The sequence below is a fragment of the Pecten maximus genome, chromosome 8 (assembly GCF_902652985.1).
Source record: "Pecten maximus chromosome 8, xPecMax1.1, whole genome shotgun sequence".
Classification (NCBI taxonomy): Eukaryota; Metazoa; Mollusca; class Bivalvia; order Pectinida; family Pectinidae; genus Pecten; species Pecten maximus.
Window position 1 is genome coordinate 29,641,662 of NC_047022.1, and position 12,751 is coordinate 29,654,412.

At 37.0% G+C, this 12,751-nt stretch overlaps 1 protein-coding gene across 1 annotated transcript in view; it reads right to left on the minus strand.

Annotated features, from left to right (window-relative positions):
• Positions 1–238: 238 nt before the first annotated feature.
• Positions 239–12,751, minus strand: part of LOC117332256 — a 40,932-nt gene continuing 28,419 nt past the window's right edge. The window contains exons 34-42 of the mRNA XM_033891141.1: positions 11,147–12,600; positions 4,830–8,239; positions 4,413–4,712; positions 3,985–4,143; positions 3,489–3,633; positions 2,842–2,996; positions 2,548–2,633; positions 1,259–2,400; positions 239–1,010 (exon numbers count right to left, since the gene is read on the minus strand). Of these exons, the coding sequence (XP_033747032.1) occupies positions 644–1,010; positions 1,259–2,400; positions 2,548–2,633; positions 2,842–2,996; positions 3,489–3,633; positions 3,985–4,143; positions 4,413–4,712; positions 4,830–8,239; positions 11,147–12,600 (7,218 nt within the window). The 3' untranslated portion in view covers positions 239–643. The remainder of the gene's footprint in view (positions 1,011–1,258; positions 2,401–2,547; positions 2,634–2,841; positions 2,997–3,488; positions 3,634–3,984; positions 4,144–4,412; positions 4,713–4,829; positions 8,240–11,146; positions 12,601–12,751) is intronic.

Sequence of the window (12,751 nt, forward strand, 5' to 3'; positions counted from 1 at the left end):
TGAACTGTAATTATTTTGTTTAAATATGTATCACTGTTGGTATTGTGGATTGTATGGTTCGGGTTTAATTATCACATGCAAAACCAGGCGCCATACAGGACATGTGTCCGACGGTGGTCACTAGTAGAAAAAAGATAATGACAAAAGGAAACATACAGGTCTCAAATGGCAACGACAATAGATTACATGTAATCAATAGAGTTAAACAATGATAAAACAAACAACAGTTAATGTGCAAGTCATTTTTTATTTGTCAGCGTAGAATTTATTAAGCATATGCATTGGTATCATTTTAATCACTGGTGTTATTTGTCTTAAATCACTTTGTTAATGTTGTGAGTTATAAAGAAACTTTGAAACTTAATCTTGGAAAATTTAAACAAATACATTTTGAAGTGTCTACATTTAAGCATTTACATTCATGTACGTACTCATAATTTTTCATTAATTTAATTTATTTGTTTTGCATTGACGTGAACGACGAATATTCGATGAATATGGAACAAAAAAGTGTTAATTGACTTATCATTATAGCAATACATAGCGATCCGTGACAAAAATCAATAAACCGGGCAGCGTGTCTGATTAGTACATAAAAAGAGTGAACTATTGGCGAATTGAATGTAGATTTATAACAAAAATGTTATACGTCAACTGTAGCCAGTTGTTTGTCCGCCATCTTAACAGTATCGACACCAACCCGTGGACGTTTAAACATGGACTGATAACCTTTCATTTCCAGCGGATTGCGCATCATTCCTGGTGACAGAAGCTCGCTATCTAGCTGCAGCGGAGTCGTATCCCGTCTTGGTGGATTAATTGGTCTGTGTTTCGAATCAATCTGATCTTGGTCTGCTGGAGGTATAACATCTGGTATGTCGACTGGGTCATCGGTACTCGTCTCCGATATCAAGTTTGAATCAAGTAGGATAGCACTGGTTGATCCCATACTCAGGTGATGCTGACTTGTTGGTTTTTGAGTCCACATTTCATCACCCAAACTCCACGTACTACAAATACAACAATTGAGAAGAATGACAAGTTATATTAACAGCAAAGTCCAGTCCTACCAACAGGTCTTTGGCAAAGCATTGATTGAGTGTGGTGATACTTCAACGAGAAAATGTAAAAATTGCAGAAAAAAAAGACAATTTTTGTTTAGCAAATAGTATTACGACTTTTTTTAAAAACGTCTATCAATGTATAATGTAGAATTTTATTTTGTCCTACATTCTAAGTATGTAAAGCAAAAACTAACCTGTTAACTACAGAGTATTTCTTCATCTTTTTGTACCGGTACACGACAAGGATGCATGCACCAATCACGACCACACCGGAAGATAGTAAAATAGCGGCCAGGTACCCAGCGTTAATGTCACATGTATGGAAGGCGACATGATCCGTACAGTCAAACAAAGGAGGACAAGGCTCGTCTGCACATTCGTCAATTTCCTCATCGCACCACAGCTTATGGTATCCAGCATCACACAAACACGTGTACGCGTCAAAACTGGCGGCCCTAACAATGTCATTGCATGGGAAGGCACCTATGATGTCCGTTTGTGAGCAGCGACCATAGTTACAAGGCGAAATTAGCACAAATAAATGCAAATCTAGTCTAGCTGTCATTTGGCCACCTCGATCACTTCCAAGCATTTGATAATGTAAATGTCCGTGGAAATCTATCTCAGTTTTCAGTTTAAAATCAGTACGCTTATATGTCCCGCTTTGTAAAGTAGTAAATGTGTTGTTTGGTACCAATGAATCAGAAGAGTCTACCTGGATAAGAAGTGCTTCTGTTGAAATCATTTTACGACTAACTAACCTCAGACTATCTCCGATGTCAGCATCTACCATCAGCAGAGATCCAACGTGATGTTCGGTATTGTTACCTTCTAAGAATATAACAATTTCTGCATATAAATGATCGGCTAATGTGAAGTTATTATCGTGGGACAGGAAGCCTGCTACAGGTGGATCATCTACATTCTTAACGTCCATTGTAATTACTTTTGAAAGAGAATGGCTATTTCTGCAGAGTGATGTCTCTTGTGCTTCAATTTCAATTTCTACATATCCAGAGAACTCATGGCGTGGTGTGAACGTCAAGTAGCCGTCGGCTGTAACTATGACTTGACCCGTTGATGGTTGTTTGCTAGAGAATGTTAACGTGTCGTTTTCAGCATCAGACCATATCAATTTATGACGTATGACGGGCGTGTCTTCCGTGGTGTATATAATGGTAGTGGTGATAGTGGGCGCTGTATTAACACAACTGCTTCGCATCTTAAATAGTCCAAACTGGTATGGTGACGTAAGAACTTTAGCATCAGCGGCAGCGTCGCGTTTCTTTCTGGCATTGCCTTCTTCACCCTTACCAATAAGAGTATTATGGCATACCTGTAATTAGAATTGAAGATGTTATCATACCGTGTTTCTGTCGTTTCATACGTACTTTTGGTTACTTTGTAACTTTCAATAAACATAATGCACAATATAAGGCTTTGAGTTGATGTATGGCGGATGTTTATGAAAATGTTAACCTACCTGTGTGATGAGATATGTATGGTTTCCTAGGTTACTGATGCTTTCGGGATTACATTCCTCCTGAACATGCATCCATTCCCCGCTTCCTGTCAAAATGAGGAAAATCATAGAAAACTGAATTATGAAACCAAATAAAACATATTGAATATAACAGCAAAACCTCAATATGAAATGCATGTGTTTTCATCAAAAGTAATGGCTTTCTGGATATTAGGCGAGATGAATATGTCATATATAGTTGAAATGTAAGTGTTTACAATCAGAATGTAAGACACATGAATCAGGAATGATCACCAGTGTTCAGGTTGTTCCAGACAGCCAGAGCGGGAACAGTATCGTTATCATAGTCTGTCGAGTTAAGCTTGACGCTGATCTTTATCTCGAACTCAGATGACTCGATCACTGGCATCGGGGAAACGAAAAAGGAAAGTCCTTGATAGGCCTGCAATCTAATAAATAAAGATTGCCGTAGTAATTAAATCGCTCATTAAAAGTGATCGAAGTGATTTATCAAAATTAGATCACTTCATTTCTTAATTCGATGTTTCAATAACTACCTATATTGCATTGCTCTAGAATCCTTTTCTGTTATAAAAAAAATGCCACATACTCCATTCGGGATTCTTTAATTTTTCGTTCAATAGTATGTATTTCAATTATACATTTTTGTATATAATTAACGCTAAATGTACTTTTCGAGCTTTACCTAGTAAACACTCATGCTGTGCAAAAATGAGAAATGATAAAAAAAAAAAAAAAAAAAAAAATTGACTGGAATATCCCAACATGATTGATTTTGATAAAGTTAAACTTTCTTTTTTGCACCACAATGCAATTTCATTTCAATGAAAAAACGTATGCCTACATAATAACTTTTTTGTTGATTAAATGGGAGAATACTTTAGTGTGTTAACATATCCTAAATAAGAGCGGAAACATACCTGTTTTTGAGGAGTCTTGATGTATACATAATTGTTGATTTCGGATCGACTATTGAAGAGGAAAACTCGTCCGATGCATCGGTTCCGTAATTTTTACTGACGTCATCATTTGTAAGAGAGCCGACCATAATACCACTGCGCTGTGCTGTAAAACATAAGAATTACTATAGCTTGAGTAATGAATTCATGATAATATATTATGAGGTTTTCCGACGACATCATTGTTCGAGGTGATGAACCAGGGCTCCCCAACCCTGGCAACTCCTATCAATGAAAGATGTGTGTATACAACTATTGCTTAGCCATTATTGTAAACACACATTTATATCATTCCAGCTGCTGAGAGAATATAATATTTGTACCGCAAATAATACAGTAAAAAAGGAGGTTTTCCGTCATTCACTTTAAAAGGCATGGAAAAAGAGGCAACCAAGCTTGTTTGTTTCTGTTAAAAAGATTTAAATGTTATGAACGCGTATGATCTCTGTAAACAAACCTTCGATTTCGATAAGTGCTTTGGCATCATCCGCCAAGATTGATGTTCCATTCAGCTTCTGGATGTTTCCATCCGACATAATCATCAGTGTAACTTTCTCAGTTTCATTCAAGGTAAGTCGAAAATCAGTAGGCCCTATGAGAGCAGAACAGAGTCGAAGTCGTCATGTAAAAGATGATAAGCCTACAATCATCACATACATTTATATTTTGTATTATACATAGCAGCCAACATGTGTTGGCTATGTAATGTGATGTTTAAGACAAAATTCAATATAAAATGAATTGTGGCACTGTTAAAATCATGAAAGTATACAAGGTGCTATTTGAAATGGTAATAATAAATCCTTAACAAAATTCGAAATAATCATAATTGCAACTCAAAAATAAAATGTTGTTTGCTAATCGCTTAATTTATAAGCATATAACAAAACAAAATGAATGACTTGCGAGTAATGCAAGTAGGCTTCATAGGAACGGCACTTCTCAGGCGAGATCTTCCGACAGCCACGAGCGAGTGATGCAGACAACGACCTGGCTCCAACAGGAAAGTAGACCCATCAGTTGTGTCGTTAGGTTGATCCCGGAAACTGGATACGGTTGAATTCATATTGGTACCATTGAACCAAAAATGTCCATGGATTATCTCCGCATTTCCAGTCTTTGTCATGCCAGCCTTGATCATGGGAAGGATATCAGACTTGTTTTCACTTGTTCCGATACCCCATTCTAAACAAATGAATTCATAATCAATACATTCTTTAAAACTTTGGTAGATTAATAATAACACGTTTGTGAGGAAATTTCTTTTTCGATAAAAGGTGCAATGTAAATTGATAAACTTACCGTATACATCAGCGATATCATCCTCGCTGTTCCAAGCCACACCGACACTGTCCTCAAGCTCTGTGAATGATACATCTAAAATGGGATCCCCAAGTCCATCTACTGGATGGTATTCGAATAAAGACTTCGACGTTACGTTCTTAACATTTGGAGGATACAACTCTACATTGAACTTACAAGAAAACTTGCCAATTGTTCTTGCGGCGTTATATGCCCATACAATGAAATAATATGTTTCTCCATGAGTAAACATATTACCATCGTCGAGATATATTTGACCTTCTGTTGCCAAGCCAACATTTGTCATATTGTAGACATCGGCAGTATTTTCCGACTTGCCAACACCAACAGAGTAGGAATACACCTCACTCTCTGCATCGAAACAAGACCAGTACGCTGCTACCGTGTTGTTTGATCCTATATACTCCGTGGGCTCGTCCATGTTGTTAACGGGGTCTAAACACTTGACATACTCACACATAGCAGGGGTCGTATCCACCATGATACCATTAGATCTTGATATAGATCGCTGTCCTGCAAAATTCACTGCTTCGACGGTAACGTAATATGTATGTGTCTCCTCAATCTGAAATTCGTTTTCAGATCCATTCCTTGAAGATGCTATTGTCGGCAATAAACTCAAGCCATTTATTTCAATTTCAATTAAATCAAAGTCTCCAGGTAAACATGTTTTGGGGCAGTTTTTCAAACATTCCTTTTCACACGGCAAACACAATGACTGGTAGAGTCGCATGGAAGAGATATCATCGATCGAGTTGTCATTATCAGTGACCCCTACCCGGATCTCCTTTATACTGCTCTCCCCGTCGTAAAATCCAGAGCCGTGCAAACAGGGCTTTTCCTGGTCGGCCGGAATCAAAATACTTGTCACTACTGCCTCAGTTCGGAACGGTTCAAATATGTTTTCGATCCCCGGTTCATAATTGTTATCATTTACTATGCTAACAAAAGCCTTTACACTGTCCCCAAAAGTCATTCCGTTCGCAATCGCTTTGATGACTCCGTTCACAGCTAAGTTGATGTTATGTTTTTCTTCGCCACGCACATATTCTGTTTCCAATGAAAATCTAACAATCCCTTCAGATTCATACGGATCTGCATCCAATGTGATCCATTCTTCAAAGCTTTTATATTGGCCGACCACCCAAAACATAGCGTCCCAGATATCACTTCCATTTTGTTGTGTTCCAATAATACTTAATCCAAAACCAAACCTTTCAGGACTAGGTAGCTCCCCGTAATCGGTATCTGTAAAGTTCCTGTCTGCTTGAGGGGTACTGAAGGCTGAGGAAGTCTGTGGCATCGTTAGTGTGGTAGGTTTTTGTGTGGTTGATAAGTTAGTTTGAACTTCTGCCTCTTCCACTGGTATCGTCATATTGAAGATCACTTCACCAATATTTGTTCTTTGTGGTGGAGTATAATTCCTCGGGAAAAGTTGAGATTCCGATCCAAAAGAAACTATTGATATGATGTGATTACCTCTTGCTGCCCTTAGCGAGACAGTATAATCTCCTGGTATAAGAGAAACCGCTACACTCTCCATTCCACTTCTTAGAAACTTGGTCTGGGCTGTGTTATACCCTACTTTAAGTGTGGCTTGGGTATGGGTAAAATCGACGAATTCCGCACTGTATGAACCCGTCATCTTTTCCCAGGAAATGCCACTTGAAATGTGGATCGGAAAGCTCACTCTTTCATTCGGACAAACAAAGACTTCTTGTGTTCTTGCGATAGCGATCCATGATGTTATTGTTTCTTTTGATGATTGAAATGTAGATGTTTCGTACCAATTGCGAGCTATTTTTACATCACCGCTTAAGGGGGCGGATGAATCAACACGGAATCTAGAGCTAATAATCGACGCTCTTAGAGCAGCGGTGTTTACAACAGTCAACTCTATGAAATAAAATGTCTTCGGCAATAATCGCAACTGATACAAAGTGGCTTTGGTATCTCCTGTAACCAACACTGTATCAACCCTGAACTCCGCAAAAACAGTTTTCGACTCACAATCTGCCATCTGGTATAAAGTCACCTCAACAGAATCAATTCTACTCTCATTTTCAGTAATGTTTTCCCAAGCGATGTCAAGTCTATCATCATTATCAACAAATATATCATCATTTCTATCGTCTACCACCTTACCAATGTGTAAAACTATGGACGTAAGGTCTGGCGGAGTATTATCTATCAAAATAGGCGATGACGTCACTGAGCGACACATATTGGCCTCGTTCACAGCTAAAACTGTAACATAGTAGGAATGATCATGTTTCAAGTGAAGGTTTTCTATCTCTGCAAGTGTATCTAGTCCATATGACGATATGGGTTTCTCGTTAAATAGTTCAAATTCACTATGAAACGTTTCACATGGCGAGGTTTCGTTTTCGGTATTGGTAAAATTGAAGTTGTAACCATTGCTGTATACTCCGACAAGGTATCGTTTTATTCCTATATCGGATTGAAATTCCGTCCACGATGCAATTATTTTCGAAACGTCCGATTGAACTTCTGGTGTTTCGATTAATCCAGGCACTATTTCGTTTTTAAATCCTGTTTTGACGCCATTAGAGAAAGCTTCCTCTTGACTGCCAGCCATACTACGACCTCTAACGGTTACATAATAGGTCACATCCTTGGCCGTCAAATTCAGATTATGAAATGTGTGAGATCGATTTAATCCTACATTAACATAATAGTGAACATTCGATATGGTTTTCGAATAACGATTGTCATCCCCAATAGCTACTTCATAGTATCGAATTGTCTGTGTAGGATCACCCGTGTCGTCCCCAAAATCGTCCCAATTAGCAGATAGTTCTTCAACACTTTCCTGGTAGTTAATGTCTTCATCCGAGCCGTCGCGGACCTCTCCTGGGTTTGGTGGTTGGATACGGATAGTGATACCGTCAGAAACAGACATGAAGGTTCGATTTAAAGCATCCCTTACCTTTATGATATTGATATAAGTGAATCCATTCCTCAGGCTAAATTCGTCATTATAAAATACCTGCGAATTTTCAACAACATCTTCAAAGTCTTTGATAACGTTTCCCACGAGATCTTCGATTCTCCATTGTACCATGTCGATAGGGCATGTATCTGAGAATCGCCAGAAACCACGGATTGTATTCAGATTACTTTGGTAATCTTCGTCCTCTTCCGGGCCTCCATCGCCCACAGTCAACACTGGTCTAACACTGACCGTTACACTGTCCGAATAAAACATTTTGGACAGACCTGCACTGTTTGTCACTCTTGCCGTTGCATAAAAAACGTCTCCATGGCCGATGTCTAGATTTCCAATGAATATTTTACCAGTTGGAGAAAGGTTTTTATAATGACTGATGTCAGTGTGTCCAGGCGAGGAACCGATTGCAACCTCTACCCTATTAAGGAAAACATGAATTGTTTAATGACATCTCTTACACAAAAGATACATATTCTACCGTCGAACAGCTGACACGGATATAAAACGAAATTTCATTCAAACACTGTCACAACTTTTTCTATTAAAAACATTGGCGTGTTACGATGCATTTTAGATTTTGATAAAATCTACAATTTTTACATTCAGCTATTTTTTTTTTAATTTATACATTTTGGGTTCCAACAAAATATTGAAAATAATGGTTTCCTACATATACTCTATCTTCAATTAAATTTATCTTTACAAAGGTTCATGAGCTATTTTGTACATAATATTTTTAATTCTGTAAGTGACCAAACAAGTGTTTTATCTTAAAAGTGATCACGCGTGACCTCTGTCCGTAACATTAAGTGGTACCGATGACCAATAAAATCTGATCAGAAATAGAATGTGATGCGATGATGTTACTAACTTCGAAGTTCAGGAAATATTAAGTACACAAACTTATCAAGGACAGCCGTTCGGACGGAGGGATGGGAGAAGGGATATGGGGAGGGACGGCTTTACACCCAAAAAAGGTTTTACAAATAGGTTTTCTAATAGACAGGATATAATGACATATAATGACACAATAACCATATATCTCAGCTCACTTTCGAAATAGTGCTTCCATGAAAAGAGGAAAAGGAATTGATAATTAATAACCTCGGACAATTGAATGTTTAAAAAAAATATAAAACTCAATAGTGCTGAGCAGAAATGGTTTAGAAATTGACCTGACATGACGCATGCTAATGATTCCGCCATAAAGATAATAAGAGAACACCGTCAGTTTTGATGACCGTGAAGTTTGTGACGTCGTGCCATTTCTAAATTGTTTTCTTCTTACTTTGTTTTGTTTTAAAATTGTTTCATGGTTTTATTAGTTAGTACGGGAGAGAATTAGGGCCATGAAGCAAAAAAATTAAATTCATTTTTTTCATGTTAATAACTCGAAATTTCGACTTACTAACTCGAAATTTCAAGATGATAACTCGAAATTTCGAGCTAGTAAGTCGAAATTTCTAGTTAGTAAGTCGAAATTTCGAGTTACTAAGTCGAAATTTCAAGTTATTTAGTCGAAATTTCGAGTTATTATCTCGAAATTTCAAGTTAAGTCGAAATTTCGAGTTACTCAGTCGAAATTTCGAGTTATTATCTCGATATTTCGAGTAAGTAAGTCGAAATTTCGAGTAAGTTAGTCAAAATTTCGAGTTATTATCTCGAAATTTCGAGTTAGTAAGTCGAAATTTCAAGTTATTATCTCGAAATTTCGAGTTACTAAGTCGAAATTTCGAGTTATTATCTCGAAATTTCAAGTTAAGTCGAAATTTCGAGTTATTATCTCGAAATTTCGAGTAAGTAAGTCGAAATTTCGAGTAAGTTAGTCAAAATTTCGAGTTATTATCTCGAAATTTCGAGTTAGTAAGTCGAAATTTCAAGTTATTATCTCGAAATTTCAAGTTATTAAGTCGAAATTTCGAGTTATTATCTCGAAATTTCAAGTTAAGTCGAAATTTCGAGTTACTAAGTCGAAATTTCGAGTTATTATCTCGAAATTTCGAGTAAGTAAGTCGAAATTTCGAGTAAGTTAGTCAAAATTTCGAGTTATTATCTCGAAATTTCGAGTTAGTAAGTCGAAATTTCAAGTTATTATCTCGAAATTTCGAGTTACTAAGTCGAAATTTCGAGTTATTATCTCGAAATTTCGAGTTAGTAAGTCGAAATTTCGAGTTATTATCTCGAAATTTCGAGTTAGTAAGTCGAAATTTCAAGTTATTATCTCGAAATTTCGAGTTACTAAGTCGAAATTTCGAGTTATTATCTCGAAATTTCGAGTTAGTAAGTCGAAATTTCGAGTTATTATCTCGAAATTTCGAGTTAGTAAGTCGAAATTTCGAGTTATTATCTCGAAATTTCAAGTTATTAAGTCGAAATTTCGAGTTATTATCTCGAAATTTCGAGTTACTAAGTCGATATTTCGAGTTATTATCTCGAAATTTCGAGTAAGTAAGTCGAAATTTCGAGTAAGTTAGTCGAAATTTCGAGTTATTATCTCAAAATTTCGAGTTATTAAGTCGAAATTTCGAGTTATTATCTCGAAATTTCGAGTTAGTAAGTCGAAATATCGAGTTATTAACATGAAAAAATGAATTTATTTGTTTTGCTTCATGGCCCTAATGCTTTCCGTAAGTTAGTTCCATGTATGCTTCAAATACAATTTACAAGTGAATATTATTAAAAATGTCTAATAGATCCGCAGAGAGTGAAACAATTTATAACATTACTGTCTTGTTCTACCATACGGTTGTCGTTAATACCATCAGGCACTTGTAAAATGACACTTTTGAGATTTTCAATTACATTCTCATCAATACCAATTATCCGATAAAAAGGTTTTTTATGAATATAAGATATGGATTATATTAAACTCCTTCAATTATGTATATCAAATTATTGATCTCTTTTAATATATTTCATAATGAATTTATACACATTTACTGGTCATGTAAAACTAGCTATATTAAAGCTGCCCTACAGTCGGAACTACTCTACAATCTGAAAGTTAAAATTAAGTTTATTATGTATACAGCCAGTCCAAGAAAGATTACAACATGAAACTGTAGCAATATAGTTGTCACGGTCGCATGTATTGTCTCGTGGCGTTCATGTTAATCATATACATATTTGTGTATTTGTTATTGTTATTAGGAATCACGTTGTCGTTTGACGGACGTTACGGTAAGTAAAAAGAGAACAGACGTGCACCAACACAGGAGAGTTAGATGTGTAACTGACTAGTTTTGTTTGTTTATTCTAATTATTTATACCAACACTCGTCTCGCGTTACAAAAATTAAAAAAAATAAATAAATAAATATACTCACTCTTCAATGTCAGTTTCTTCGTCTTTAACGTCTTCAACTAGCACTTCCACAAATGTCTGGGGGATTTGGCATCGCTGGTGAACTGTTATTTCGTCACGGGATATCTTTGTTACCACTTTGACGTTCGCAGATGAAGGAGGGGAATCATCCACTTTGACTGAACGAACGTAAGTCGTATTTTGATGCAGAACATTTGAAACTGTCAAATGTACTGAAATTTCCTTTGTCGATGTTTCACGGATGAAATCTGCTAAATCAATAGCACATTCTCGTCTTCCATGCGGTAGATTGCGTTCAATTGGTAGCTTGCTGTGAGGGGTAAACACGTTTATTGTCACAAACTCCACAACACTCTCATCTTCGACAACGAATTCCCAAGAACATGCTACCACAGATCTGTCTAATGATATAGCTTCAGTGCATTCGAGAGATCGAACCGTTGGCGGAGATATATCGGCTATAACTGGATCAATGCTAATTACTTTGTAATTACTAGCAGGATCTTTTACTCCTAACGTCAGGAAGGTTGATACACCGGATTCGGGTGATAAGAAACCTGCTGGCGTACCCATAGTCTCAACAGTCTCGGTTGCAATTATGTCCGTTAGGAACGGAAGGCTACCGGCTGAGACTGACATCATCTCTAGACCAGAATCATCAGAAACGTTCCAGACGATATTTAGCGAATCAACATTGGATTGATAGAAGACGTTTTCAGAATGTACATAGTGTATATCGCCCACCTCAGGTCCAATGTAATGGATTTCTGGAGCTGATGTGTCGAGTTTGATCCCGTCGGATGAGGACACTATATACTCTTCGTGACAGCTGTGTCCTGGCTGTGCTCTCACAGTAACGTAGTAGGTTTCCCCCTCTATAAAATCCATGTGTATCTGAGCCTGTCCATGTGACGAGTTGTGAACCATTAGTCCATATCCTGTGTAAGGCAATATGTCTGATTTGTAGGCATCAGAACCAATCGCCCATTCATATTTCCTGATATCACATGCTTCACTTTGAAATCCAGCAAATGTTACGGCTAACGAAGCCCTATCTATGGTATAGTCCTCGTCGATGGATTCTTGTCTGCCATCAAATATTTGGCCCGGTACGTTGGCTTTAAGAACTATGAATGCTTTAGATGAAACGATGTTTGATTCACAGCCTGCATGATTGGTAATTTTGACGGATACGTAATACTCTATATTTGACTCAGAAAACGTTTCTAGTTCAAGATCAGTTACTGTTAGTATATTTTCGGTTCCTTTGAATTCTAAAAAATCTCCAGTGGTTGATAGATCTCCGGGTGACGTCCCGATTCCTAAATAAACTTTGTTAATTCCGCTTTCCGGGTCCTGGCCTACCCAACTTACAGTTAAAACGTTAGGATCAACATGTAACACTCTGTCAAATTCATCAATCTCCTCGTCTTCCATTGGAAGTCCTATATGTACCTAGAATAATTGGAAGACATATGTTTAGTTTTCAAGAAAATGTGTTGACATACCTTGATGATTTATCATCTTACTGACGATTTTTCGTAACTATCGTCTTGATAATCTTTTTTCTCTCTCTTTTTTACTCCATTGAAAAAATATTGAAGAT